General features: G+C 38.3%; 1 protein-coding gene across 1 annotated transcript; it reads right to left on the bottom strand.

The window, feature by feature from the left end:
• Window positions 1–65: 65 nt before the first annotated feature.
• akap12a (A kinase (PRKA) anchor protein 12a) lies at window positions 66–11955 on the bottom strand. The gene is made up of 4 exons (XM_067456121.1): window positions 11802–11955; window positions 9509–9608; window positions 1237–8568; window positions 66–1150 (listed from the first exon to the last, which is right to left on the bottom strand). The coding sequence occupies exons 1-3, from the start codon at window positions 11916–11918 to the stop codon at window positions 1277–1279; spliced, it is 7509 nt and encodes a 2502-aa protein (XP_067312222.1). The 5' UTR covers window positions 11919–11955; the 3' UTR covers window positions 66–1150; window positions 1237–1276.
• Between the last annotated feature and the right edge of the window lie 2841 nt (window positions 11956–14796).

The following is a 14796-nucleotide window of genomic DNA, read 5'->3' as shown; positions in this document are numbered from 1 at the left end:
GGTGAAGTTTTCTTTTATTTAAATAAAACTCGAAATATAATTTGTATTAAACCATACATTTTGTAATGTCTCAAATTACAGGAACAAAAGCATACTCCTGTATTTTTGATTGTTAATATTACAACGTCATCAAAGATGCATAGCCTGTAATCAGTCTGTACAGATGGTTTCAAACACTTCTTAGGAATATATTAGAATAAGTTAAAATGTTGATATCGATACTGCTATGGCTTATTCTGTCAGGCCAGATGCTAAAAAAAAAACAGTGCAGCAAGGCAGCTTGTATAACATTAACAAAATTACAAAATTGCTTAATAATCATATGCAGTAAAGTATTGATTTTCATAAGGGACATTTTTATGTGTTAAGTCCTTCTGTGGGGGGAAAAACAGCACATGGGGACAAGCCAGTAATTGCAACATTAGTTTGCATGCTTAAATTTACATGTTAACAACAATCACATGAATGTTTTCTTGAATTGGGTTTTTCTGTAAATTAAATACAAATTGTAACACTGGCGTACGACAATGTGGACAAACAAAAATCATTTTTGGACTGAAATACATTTGTAAAACAAATTAATCAACCTGTTATTTTCAGTTACCGATTAAGTGACTATCTGAATGAATACTGTCTGAACCTCTTTGATGGAACGTGATTGTGAAGTTTAAACTTTCAATGTTAATGTTTTATACCAGGCGATTGCTTTTGTCTTCAACAATAACAATCTAAACATGCCAGACTGTCAACTCTATAGGATATAATGCATGTGTACAAATGTTTTACATTTTATATTAAAACTTTTTGTTTTAGATATGTAATACAATGTGATATAATGTGCTTAAGCTTACTCTAATGTCAGAATCAGCATACAAATAATACATTGACAAATATCCTTAGTATGAACATGACAAAATAGCTGCTTTTCAAGGGTTTCATATGTTGAAATATTTTCTCTCAAAGAAATTAAACAATTTTGTGTAGTGATTGATCAAAGAACAGCCTATCTACCGAACAGCTAAACTTAATGGAACTTTAATAATGCAATTTTATTTATCAGTGGTTTGGTCATTTCTTTGTCGTGAGAAATATGAAATCTGACATTCTTCCAAGGGTAAAAAGTTGGTATCTTTCCTTGTTAAACTTGCACCTGAAATAATAAAATCAGTGTTATTCATTTCAAAGAATTTTTTTTATATAAAACATAACTGAATGCAATATAATGAAATCACTTACTAGCTCATTAATATATTTCATTTAGTTTAGCATGCCTCTCTCAAATTGCAGCATCAGATGCTTGTTTAGCAGCCGCATCTTGAGGTGGACCGTCTTTGATTGTCACTAGGCCCTGGGAATCTCCAATGTTATCTACAGCATCCTCCCACACATCATCCTCCACCTCTGATTGAGGTTCTGTTGAAGTAACAGGTTCAGCTGGTTCAACTACAACTTGGCCAATAGCTGGTGTCACCATTACAGGGGCTAAAACAGGTATCTGTGCTGCTGATGTTTCCTGTGGTGCAACTATAGTCACAGGAGGTGTCTCAATCACAGTCCCAACTGGTGTTGCTTTTTTTAAAGGTAATGTGGTCACAGCAGGTGCTTCTACTGGAACTACAGGCACTGGTGTCTCTACCACAGACACTGTTGTCTTAACTGTTAGAGTTTCTACTATTGGACTCACAACTGATGTTTCTGTTGCTGCAGTCACTGCTGGTAAAACTACTGGAGGTGTAGCTTCTTTTAAAATTACTGAAACTAGAGCCGGTGTCTGTACCACTGGGATCACAACAGGTTTCTCTGCAACTGTAATTCCAGTCGCTGCGCCTACTGTAGTTTCTTGTACCAGGCTTACAACTGACCTGTCTGCTATTGGAGTCACAGTTGATGTCATTGTCACTGAGGTCACAGCTGGCATCTCTGCCACTGCAACTGGGGTTGGCTTTACTACAGGAGTTTCTGCTGCTGAAGTCACTGCCGGTAGAACTAATGGAGATGCAGCTTCTTTTACTATCTCTGAAACTAGAGCTGGTGTCTGTACTGCGGGGATCATATCAGGTATTTCTGCAACTGTAATTGCAGTTGGTGCTCCTACTGTAGTTTCTTGTACCAGGCTCAAAACTGACCTTTCTGCTATTGGAGTCACAGTTGATGTCATTGTCACTGGGGTCACAACTGGCGTCTCTGCCACTGGAACTAGAGTTGGCTTTACTACAGGAGTTTCCGCTGCTGAAGTCACTGCTGGTAGAACTACTGGAGGTGCAGCTTCTTTTACTATCTCTGAAACTAGAGCTGGTGTCTGTACCGCTGGGATCATTTCAGGGCTCTCTGTTACTGTATTTCCAGTCAGTGCATCTACTGTAGTTTCTTGTACTAGGCTCACAACTGACCTTTCTGCTATTGGAGTCACAGTTGATGTCATTGTCACTGGGGTCACAACTGGCATCTCTGCCACTGCAACTGGGGTTGGCTTTACTACAGGAGTTTCTGCTGCTGCAGTCACTGCCGGTAGAACTAATGGAGGTGCAGCTTCTTTTACTATTTCTGAAACTAGAGCTGGTGTCTGTACTGCGGGGATCATATCAGGTATTTCTGTAACTGTAATTGCAGTTGGTGCTCCTACTGTAGTTTCTTGTACCAGGCTCAAAACTGACCTTTCTGCTATTGGAGTCACAGTTGATGTCATTGTCACTGGGGCCACAACTGGCATCTCTGCCACTGCAACTGGAGTTAGCTTTACTACAGGAGTTTCAGCTACTGTGATCACAACAGGCGTTTCAGCTGCCGAAGTCATTGATGAAACAACTACTGGAGGTGCAGCCTCTGTTACTGACATTAAAACCTGATGTGGTATCTGGACCGGTGGAGTCAAAACCGGTGCCTCAACCACTGCAAGTGGAGCTGACTTTAACACTGTTGTTTCTACTACTGGGATCACAATAGGTGTTTCTATTGCTGCAGTCACTACTGAACAAACTACTGCAGATGCAGTTTCTGTTACTACCAAGGAAACCTGACCTGGTGTTTGTACCTCTGGGGTCACAACTGGTGTCTCAACCACTGCAAGTGGAGTTGACTTTACAACAGGAGTTTCTACTACTGGGATCACAGCAGATGTATCTACTGCTAAAGTTGCTGCTGGTGTAACTGGAGGTGTTTCTTCTGCTACAATTACTGAAATCTGAGTTGGTGTTTCTGCCACTGTTATCAGTGATGATGTCTCTGCCACTGCAATTGAAGATACTGCTGGAGATTCTACTACTAGGGTTACATTTTTTTCTGATACTACTGGATTAATAGCTGTTGTAGCTACTACAGAAGATACAGATTCTGTTACTGTCTCTGGAATTGTAGCTGGTATCTCAATGACTGCTGTCTGTGTCACTGCAGCTACAGTTTGTTTTACTGATGTGATGTAAACCACAGGACTTTCAATTGCTTGGCTCACTGGTGTTTCTGCAGATGGGGTCACATCTAGTGTAACTTCTTCTGAAGGTACAGTTTCAGTCACTGAAGAAACAGCTGGACTCTCCACCACAGATGTTACAGCTGATGACATTGTATTTGGACCCGTTGGTGTCTGTACCACTGGGATCTCTACTACAGGGGACAAGTTTGTTTTCTCTATCACAGCTGGCATCTCTGCCACTAGAGCTGGAGTTGATTTTACTGCTGTGAAAGAAACAATTGGTGTTTCAACAACTGTGCTCAGAACTGCTGCTTCTGCTACTGTAGTAACAGTTTCTGTACTTAATACTGAAGATGCAGCCTCTGTTACTAACACTGAACCAGGATCTGGTGTTGCTACCACTGGAATCACATTCTGTATCTCTACTACTGGGGCCATAGCAGTTCTTACAATTACTGATTCCAGATTTGGTGTTTCTGCTGCTACAGTCACAACAGGTGTATCATCCACTTGTGCTACAACGATTGACTCATTGACTAGAGTTACAAATGGTGTTACTTCATCTAGAGGTGTAGCTGGTGTCACTACCACAGAAATAACAGTGGGCATCCCCTCCATGTGTTCTTTGATCACTGTTGTCAACACTGACCTGTCAGTGTCTATGTCTTGATTCTGTGGAGTTACAACAGAATTGTGAGTATCAGTCGTTTTTGCCATAGATATAACCACTGGCGTTTCTACTTCAAGTTCTTTAACCACTGATGTGACAACAGGTGTCTCCACTTCCAGTTCAGTTACTACAGCTGTCTCAACGTTAACTTCAGTTAGCACTGGCATTTCAACTTTTGGTTCTGTCACTTCAAGTGTTGCAGCCCTAAGTTCACTCACTACTTGTGTTTGTATTTCAGAAACGGAAATGTCTGCCATTTCCACTGTAAATTCAGAGCTCAATGGTAGTACCTGTGCTATAGGCGTTACTTCCGTTACTGCTGGCATTTCATCTTTAATTTCTGCCTTGTCTACCAGTAACTCATTTGACAGTTTAGTTTCTATTAATTGTTCAAGAGGTTCACATTTTAGCCTAGTATCTTCATCTGCTTCATTCTTAAGCTCACTCAAATTACTAACTTCCATTTGTGTGTCATTTTGTGCCACATTAATTATAGTCTGCTCTGAGTCAAATCTTTCTGGTTCCAATTTGGGAGCAACAACCATTGCATCCTTTTCTTCTGGAACTGCTGTTACTTTCATTAATGTTGATGCCATTGCTGAGGCCTGGTCACCATATATTGCTTCAGCATGAACTATAGTCATTTTAGATGCTTCACCCTCTTGTTCTGGTTCTACCACTATAAGTTTCTCTTTCACCGACTGCTTTGTTGTGTTCTCAATAATGGCAACCATCTCTAAAACTTTACCAGTCTTAATATTCTCAGTTGTCACTGGTTGTTCATTCGCTTTAGGCGGTTCTGGACTATGTTTGGTGTCTTCACCCCACTCCTCTGTTTGAGAAGCCACAATTTCTGTTTGTACAGGTGTTGCTTTAACTTCTGATAAAGCTGTTTCTAGAGGTGTCAGTATGACTTCACAACTAGTTTCGGTTTCTGCTGGTGTTTCTGTGTGCTCAAACATATCTTTTGAAAAGTCTGAAACAACTGTATGTTCTCTTATTTCATGAACCATCTCTCCATTTTCAGTGTCTGCATCAACTGTTGTTTCAGGAGATTCATCAGTAGTGTTTGTATGAGCAAAAATATCTTGATTCTCTGTTTCATTGCTTTCAGTGTTTGCTAAAGGCTGACCTTCTTTTACTACAAGTTCCTCTTCCTCTTTCACAAAAATCCTGTCCATTCTGTCACTTGCACTTTCTTCCACTTTATTGTCCACATCTGTATAAATATCTTTATGGATCTCTTCAGCCTCCTTATCTAATATGGATTCAGCAAGCGACACCTCCTTGTCCAGCAACTGTTCTCTGGCTAACGATTCATCTACATCTACAGCTTCCAAAATGTTTTTAGCCTCAATATTTTGAACAACTTCTGAAGCAACAACATCCTCAGACTCTTCCTCTACATGTTTTTCCTTAATCTCCTGCCTTGCTATTTTTCCATCATTAGTTTCTTCCATTTTCTCACTGATATCCTCTACAGTCACTGCTGAATCACCTGGTAATAAGAATGCATCTTCTATGTCAACTTGTATTTCACAGACATCAACATGTATTGATTCAACTTCTTCTATTTCTAAATTGTCTTCCAACTCCAATGTCTCTGCAACTATGTGATCTGAACTTGGACTTATAATACTAATAGTCTCTTTGCTTTCCAGACACTCCTCTGCTGAGGAAATCCTTTCTATTTCTTCCTCAAGGACATCTGAAGCTTTACTTGTAGTAGTGTCAGGAATGTTGTCTACAATGCTAAGTGTCGAAGTTTCAACTACTTCAGTAAGTGCAGCTTGCTCAAACTCAGCAGATGACAATTCAACATCTGGTAGCTTCAGCTTTTTTTCAGGTTCAGCAGCTAATAGTTGTTCATACACAGGTGCCTCTAACTCCGGATACAATGGACACTCTGTTTCAGAACCATGGCTGGAGTCTGACATAACCTGAACCAGCCCAGCTTCACTTTGCATTGTATCAGTCAGTTGTCTGAGTTCAATACCAGTTGCACATTCCTCGGTTTTGTCCTCCATATGAGTTTCCTCTGATTCTTCCACAAGAGGCTCTTTCACTAATTTAATGATGTGCTCTACCTCTAGCTGAGTTTTAGTGGCAAATTCTTTGTCATTGTCATGTACTTCCTGATACTCAGTCTTTACATCCTTAATTTCAGCTTCATAGACCTCATCTGTCCCAAGTTCTGCAGCTTCAGGTTCATCTGTAAAGTTATCAGGGACTAATTCAGTTGGGATAGCATCACTCACTTCAGGTATTGCCTCCAGTAAGTGGGCAGGGAGATGTTCTTCAACAGACTCTATTTCTTGAGATACTAGGCCTGTACATATTGCTGTTGCCTCAGTTTTGTTATGTGCAACCAAAACCTTTGTTTCCTCTGGTGTGGATGACTGCACAATATAAGGTGAGCATGACACAGCCAGAGATTCTTGTCTTTCATCTTTTGTAGTTACTGATTGAACACTTGGAGTCAAGCAGATAGATTGAATAGCTTCCTGTAGGATCACATCTGATGTTTGTACACTATATTCAGCTGTCACAGGTGTAACATGTCCAGATGTCCTGGGTGATTCAGTTAGTTGCGAGACTGCTGAGACCATTTCAGTAGTGTCATCTCCATTGAATTGTTCACTCGATGGTTCCGGGGCAGTGACTGCATCAGCTGTCAACTCCACAATGTCCTCAGCTAAGGTGTCATCCTGTGTTGTCCACTCAGCAGATGATACTGGTGTTTCAATGCTTTCCTCAATGATGCCTTCCTCTGGTATATCACTCAATTGTTGATGTTTGCTCACAAAGTCTGTGAGTTCCTCAAAGTCCTCTGGTAGACCATGTATGATTGTTGGTCCAGAGTTACTTGAAACTTTAGCTGCAATTTTGGGCACCAAGTCATTGGACGTGTCCTGTTCTAACACTTGTGACATCTCTTCTAACATCTCTGGCATCTCATGTTCTATTGTGATTTCAACTCTTTGTTCATTCACCTCCTTCAGACTCTCGGGCTCAATTATTTCATACTCAGACAGGGGAATAATAGCTGGGGTTTCATCATCTTCATCACCTGTTTCATGATCCTTAGAAGCTTCATCAGAGGATGTTTGTTCTTTCCTTGCTTCTGATTTTCTTTTTTTATGCCCTGGAATAAGTTTCTTCATAGAAAATGAATCATCTTTGCTCATCTCACTGTCTGAAGGTATCTGCTCGGGGGTACTACTTTCTCCAGTTCTGACCTTTCTCTTTGGGGTGACCATTTTTTTAAACGTTTTCCATGTGGATCCCATCTCTCCCTCTGCAGGACTTCCTGTTTGCTCATTAGATGATGTGAGATGATCATAATCCCCCTCGAAAGAACTTCCAAGTGGAGAGTCAGTTGTTTTCTCATTTTCCTCTCCTTTGTCTGCCGTTTCTTCTTCATTTGTTTTTCTAGCCTTTTTTTTTGAAGAGCCACCACAAATCAGTGCCTCCCAGGAAACAGTGGTGTCAGATTTCTTTTTGGACTCTTGAGGGCTTACATCAGCCACTAGCTCCTCTTTTGGTTTTGGTTCCCCAATCACTGGTTCTTCCCTTTTCCCTTGCTCTGAAAATTCCAAGGATGGCTTTGGCTGTTCGGATACTTGTTCCTCTACCTCGATCACCTTTTCTGCAGCTTTACTTTCTCTCTGTCTTCTTGTGGAAAATTTCCTAAAAAGTCTTTTAAGTGGACTTCCTTCTACCTTATCTTTCTCTAGAAAATTCTGAAGCTCTCCTTCAGGTAACAACTTGTCATCGGCTTTCTCCACTGAATCTTTTTCTTCCTCTGATATGATATATGGGATATCAAGACACATGCATTTACTGTCCTCATGTTCAGCCTCATCTGCACCCATTTTCTCAATTCTTTTGAGTTCCTCTTCCTTGCTCTCTTTTTGCATTTCTTCTTCTTTCTTTTTCTTTCTTAAACTGGCAAAGATACCCTGTGTAAAGAATTGTTTGAATGGTGACATTTGTTCCTCTGGCTCAGGACTTTCTTTTGCCATGTCTTTATCAGGTGTGTCCTCCACCTGATGTTCCACTAACTTTATGTCTGGATCCAGCTCTGTTTCATTGTCTGTTTGTTGAGAGGGTTCAGCTGCATCAGGTTGGGAAGATGCTTCACTTTTGTGAGTTTCATCAGGTGTGTTTTCATTTGCTGCCACTGCACTACTCTCTTGAGTGTCACTTGAGTCCTCTGAGGGACTTGCAACTCTTTCTTCTTGCTCATTTTCTTCAGTCTTTTCACAGTCTTTTTTTAGAGTGAACTTAAATCCAACAAATCTGAATATTTTTTTGAAGCCAACTTCATTGATTTCATTCACTTGTTTGTCCTCCTCGGGTTCTTCGGCATCCACATTGATCATCTCTGTGCTCTCATTCTTAATGTTTGGTTGAAGAACATCCATTTCCTGAAGGTCTTCAGTTGTTTCTGTGCCATCTTCTTTCAGGGTGACAAACCCTGAGCCAACTGACAAAAAATAAATAGAAGGAAAAAGAAGAAAGTTAAGTATGTATGTATGTGTATATATATATATTTGTGTGGGTACAGTACCGAATGCAATTTTTTACAGTTAATAGTTGACTTGTTTTACACACGGAACATACTTCAATTCGAGTTCCCACACAAACATATTAAGTATTCTGTCCATTTATCATGAAATTCAAACGATAAATAGCTTTTTGACACTCTTTAATGTGATGTGAGAGAACACTGTATGGGCAAGTGAACGTGATCATTTCTTCATAGTCAAAGAATAAACAAATGAATCAACATCTGAAGGTATGTTGAGGATACATTACATATCTTACAGAAACATATCATATGTCGTGTACTCGCTCAATCAGTGTTTCAACGTTGGGAATACATCAATAAAACAGCTTGTAAACAATATCACATAGACTATATTTACCTCAGTCAAGTCATTCACAGCTGTCCACAGCTGATTAGTTCACTAGATTGTTAACCACAAGATAAATTAACTATTTTGCTAATGCACTATATTAGCCTATATATTCATCATAATCCACTTAACCTGTTAGTGATGTCTTGATTATTTTAATGTAGGCTATATGTTTAAATCAATCTGTCAATATTATTAAATCTAAAATAAACAACTGAATTTTAGGCTAATAATTTTGGACTCTGTTGTTAACCTTAAATATTATAGTAATGTGCAAGTAAGGGCTCCCTATATAGCTTACAGCATTATCTTTAAGAAACTTTCCGTTGAAATTGAATTAATTTAAGGAAAGACACAATTTGTTCAGTAAACCTCTGTTTAATAAAAATAACTAAATTATTTTATAGTTAGTCTTCTCTCCCCTGTTGTACCGAACCATCAGTTTTGTGAATGTTACACCCCAATATATTACAATTTAATGAATAACAATAACATAGCATTACCTACCATCTGAAAGTACTCTCTCCTCAAAGTTGTCATTCAATTCATCTGCATGGTTCTTTGTCTTTACATTTAATATGGAGATCTGTCCATTTTTCTGTAACAACTAAGCAAAAGAGAGCACAAATTAAGGAGTGACCAATAAGGTAAACAATGGATTTAGCCCTCCATCATTATGATTCATAAAGGAACTATAAATAATGTTTATTTGCATTGTACAAAAATGACACTGACTAAATGAATAAAAAAATATGCTATACAAATGTATATAGTAAGACCATGAAAAATAAACAGCAACACACTCAAAGGGTTATTGTTACATGATGATTTTGGCAGATAGAAATCATGATGATAAAATTTCCATTTAATCTTTATATCTTATCCATTGTAAGTAACAAACTTATTGAGTTTGTAGTATATGTTTGGCTTGTGTATGCAGGATTGCTCAGTCAGGCCCAAAAAAACAAAGGTATATGGAGACTGATTCAAGTTAAGAAATTCCCCAAACATTTTACAAAAGTTATCACAATATCATTTGACTATATTTTCTTAATGTTAACTGCCTAACCACAGTGTAGTTTGAAGGAGATGGCCCCTGGGAAAACTAACAAAACAAAATAAAAGATCATTCATGGAATCCGAGTATCAGATAGCTCTCCTTTGACTAAAAGCCGTCTCACAGACTTCCTGTTAAACCATGGCTGACCTCATCATGTTTTACATGGAAAATCAATGCACCCAGTACAGTAAGGGAAAATTCCATCAGTCCTTTGGGAATACGAGCACTACAAATATCCCTTTCCATTAATGTTCACACATTAGTATAATAAACCAAATAAAAAATCAAAACAGAGTTGTGATATGTTGAAATAATCCAGCTTTCAAAAAACAAAAGGAAATTGAATTTTAAATTCTTAACCTACACTTATAATACAATAAAATAATTGAGATGAATGAGCAAACGAACATCAGAGGCCAAACTAGAAATTAAATCCACATGAAGCAGTGTAGTAGTGATGGAACACTTTTAAATCTAATTTAAAGTTTAGAGTTGAACTGTCAATATAGCAAATATTATCCCCTGTAAATTATCTCATAAATATGCTTCGTTATTCATTGCATGCATTCAAAAGATAAATAAATAATAAACATATTATCTGCCAGCCATTGAGGGTGCATCATCTCTTAGTATTATTGTATTTTTCTTCCTCCAGAATGAACAAAAACACTTGGCAGATGATTTGTATATGTGTGTGATTTTACCCAAATATGTCTAGTCTTGCAGTTCTCATGCTACAGGATGACAGATTCTTCCTGAGTATCTAGACCCAGGCAAAATAAAGAATATGTTCAAAGGAAATTTTCCTGAATCTGAATTCACCACAGAGAATATGATTTTAACATGCAAGTTTCAATAATGTGCTCCCTTAAAAACTATAAGTGATCTAATCTGAATAACCAAACCTAAAGCATGTTCACGTTTAGTTCAAGGTGAATTTAGGTCAAACAGCTATAAATAGGACAAAGTCACCTAATCTTTTTTCCTTTTAATGTTTGACTTACTGCTGTTAAATTGCTGTAAATGAGAAAATTGGACAAAGAAACACAAGGTACCATTATTAACTTATTTCAGAGAGCTTGACAATGTGTCTTTTCATCTTATGGCTACATCTGAAGATAGTGAGCTGCTTCCTTAAAGAAAGTTATCTTTTTATATATCAGATATTTCTCCTAAACAGCAATGAGATTGGGATAACATGGAGATAATTTCATTTCTTCAATCTTAACATTTTGGGGGGGAAAGTCTAAAGCAATCTCTGTGTCTCCTCACAGTTTCAGAATAGATGTAAACAATGTCTCGAACTGTGCTCAGATTAGCCAAATTAAAATTTGGACTTCAATTTGAAGTCACATTTCTCATTGAATTATCAAAAGTCTAAATGAACTGTGATGCTATCCACATACATTTTTATAATACATTTACTGTCAATAAATGTCTAATTTAAGTGTATTTTGTATCACTCAACTCAAGGATAAACGTCAGATAAATAAAACAACTGAGCTTATTCTCCTGAGCTATAAAAAAAGAGAGCAAACACTGAGCAATAATTTCTCCGTCTGTCTAACAAACATTTTTCAACATCATATGTTCTGCATTACCTCAGAAAAGCTATCTGTGTAGGCAGCTCGCTGTGTTTTGGGAAACGGCCCATGCGTGCCCTTAGATTCAGAGATCGTGCCTTTGAAAGTTTGTGAAGCATTTCTCTGCCATCAATGAGGCTGATCTCATGCATCCTACCTTGTCATCGGCACTGCCGTGGTCCTGAGCATCGCTCGCTGCTGCAGTGAGCTCCTCCGCCACCTCGTCCTCCTCACATCTGCTGTCCCGCTGCGGGGATGATGCCGTAGCTCCCATTTCACAACCCTTCTCTCTTTCTCTCCGGTTTCTTCCCTTTCAGCCAATGCAACTGCAACGCGAAAGGGAGGATATCCAAAGATGAGTGCTGTGCGGTGGTCGGACTCAGAAGTGATGCTGTTTGCCTCGATGCAAACTCTTTTAGGACACATCCTTCCTGCATCACATGAACACACTGGCACGCCTCGACGGATCAATGGGAGAGAGAACGACAGTCTTGGGATGACCGAGGAGGGACAGCTACAATTAACGTATTTATCTCATAATTATGTTTCTTTATTCATCGCATCTTTTTATGTATTATCCAATGATTATACACTTATGAGGAAACAAAAATGTTTTTTTAAATAAGACATGTTAATTTGAAGTTACAGTTCTCACGCGACCTTTTGGAGAAGAAAGAAAACTTGATTTTTTCCCCCTTACTACATTCAAATATATTCTTTGTAAATATAATTTGTTTTTAAAGCAATTAAACTGACCAAAAAATATTGTACTTTTTTTAATTATTATTTTAGTATCAATGTCTTAATATTAGATCCAATTAAAGGCACACTATGTAATCTTCACAGCTAGAGTTTGCTTATTTAAAAGAAAACACAAATTCATTAGAGTTATTTTCTTCACCCTTTACATCTGGTGGAAAAAAATCAGACGGGACTTTGGCAGAAATCATTCATGGATAAGATAATGTATTTAAGATTTATTAATGTTACTGTAGTAAGAAGCAGGATGCTGCTGGAGGGATTGCTAATGAGAGACAAGTGTGACACATGGCTCAAGAGCCGTGGAGCTTGTATTATGCCCCAGATGAGCGCTTCCCGCTTCTTCAGCTTATGCCATTGGAAACAATTGGGATACTGTAAGTAGACCTACACAAGTCGACTAAATATATTTTGTGTCCATGCCTCACCTATCAATGACATCAGGTAGCATTACCGTTGATTTACGTTTTATTTTGTAGAAACCATGGAATCACCAAAGACGCTTTAATATATTTTAATAAATATATTATTATATATTTCCTCTTTAAGCAGGATAATGCGCCCTGCCACAAAGAAAAAATGGTTCAGGCATACTTTAAGGAGCACGAGTTTGAGGTCTTGACTTGGCCTCTAAATTCACCAGATCTCAATGTGGGATGTGCTAAACAAACAAGTCCGATTCATGGAGGCTCCACCTCGCAATTTACAGGACTTAAAGGATCTGCTGCTAACATCTTGGTGCCAGATACCTCAGCACACTTTCAAGTGTCTATGCCTCGACAGATCAGGGCTGTTATGGCAGCAAAAGGGAGACCAACACAATCAGGGACGGATTGGCAATCTGTGCGTTCTGGAAAAGTCCAGAACGGCCGTCCAACTGCCGGCCGGCAAAAAAAAAAAAAAAAAAGAAGTCTAATAACACAATATGATCAGCCATTATCAAGGGCACTAATACGATCACTTATATACTGCTACATGCAAAACAAAACAAAAACCTGAGGAAGACCAGTTTGTGATTGGTCCCCGGATTTCGGGAATCAAATCACGGCAGAATGGCTAGCAGAAAACGTAAGGAGAAAGGTGGATAGGAAAAAGTTAAAGAAAAGAGGGCCAAGAACAGTGTAGTAGTACACCATAGTAAAGTGTCTGTTGAGCACGGCTAGGGGTAAATGGCCGGAGATGGCCCTATTTGGGAGAATGTTTTTTAGCCCCAGTCCGTCCCTGAACACAATCATAATGTTATGCCTGATCTGTGTAGAATAGGCCTACTACTCACATTTCAAAGAATGACTTACAAGTATTGAAGTGGTGATGGATGATGGTTGAAACAACATTGTGTTGAGCTGCTTTCCATCAGCGGACATCTTGTTAAATTGATGGGGCACCATGTAGGGAACATCTACAACACAAAACCTCTTCATGCTGAGAATGGAAGCTTGGGAGAAAGTTATTTCAGTAATCTCTAACACAAGGTAAAATAAACATTGGCGTGGCTCAAAAACAATGAAGACGAATGTCTTACAACAGCCCAGCCAAAATCCTGCTCTTAATCTAATTGTAAATCCCCGCAGCACTATTTACGGATGTAGGATTTATAAGTCAGTGAAATTAATAACCATTTTCAAGTTAAATGAGATTGTGGATTGTGTAATTTAAGTTGTAATAATTTGTACAGCCAATTTGATTATACATTTAAGGCAACATCTTTAGAGTTTAAGGAAGATAGAAATGATTAAGAATTATCATAATTATAATTACCTCAGTCAATGCGAATATGTTGAAATGTAGACATTAAAAGTAGATTCCTGGTTGACATCTGTGGTCAAACAGGGTTGGAATACTTTACAGTCATGGTAAATGGATTATGTAATAGCAGTAAGAGAAAAGCCTGCTAATTTTGGAGCAGTGGAAGTAAAGATAAAAATATAGATTATCCAGCCATGTTGGACATGCAGACCATGTCCAAAAGCAGATAGTTTGGGCAGAGGGTGAATTAAAATCAACTGACTGGTCAAATGTTATTCTGAGTACTAGGAACAGTCTTTATCATAATGTAATTTGAGATTAAATGAGGCCATGTGAACTCAAACATCACGAGTGTGACAAACAACCCCACATAAAACACTCAGCAATGGTTCTCTTATGTTCCGCATCTCTCAAAGATCCCTCTGAAGGCATGTTCATCCATTTAAAAGGAAAGTTTGACCTTTTACAAAAGTAGGATCCTTTAAAATTCTAAAAGGAAAGTCCAAAAAGACCTATGTTGTTTCGCACAAAAAGCTGTTGCCCACTCTTGTCGTTTTGAAACCCATTTGAGCATCACAAAATGAGAACATTTATGATCCTCTTTTTTCACACCACAAAGGCTGTCAAGCTAAAAAAAAAAAAAGACA

This window comes from Pseudorasbora parva, chromosome 10, assembly GCF_024679245.1.
Source record: "Pseudorasbora parva isolate DD20220531a chromosome 10, ASM2467924v1, whole genome shotgun sequence".
NCBI lineage: Eukaryota > Metazoa > Chordata > Actinopteri > Cypriniformes > Gobionidae > Pseudorasbora > Pseudorasbora parva.
Note: the sequence above shows the minus strand (reverse complement) of the source record. Positions and strands in the feature narration are given on the sequence as shown.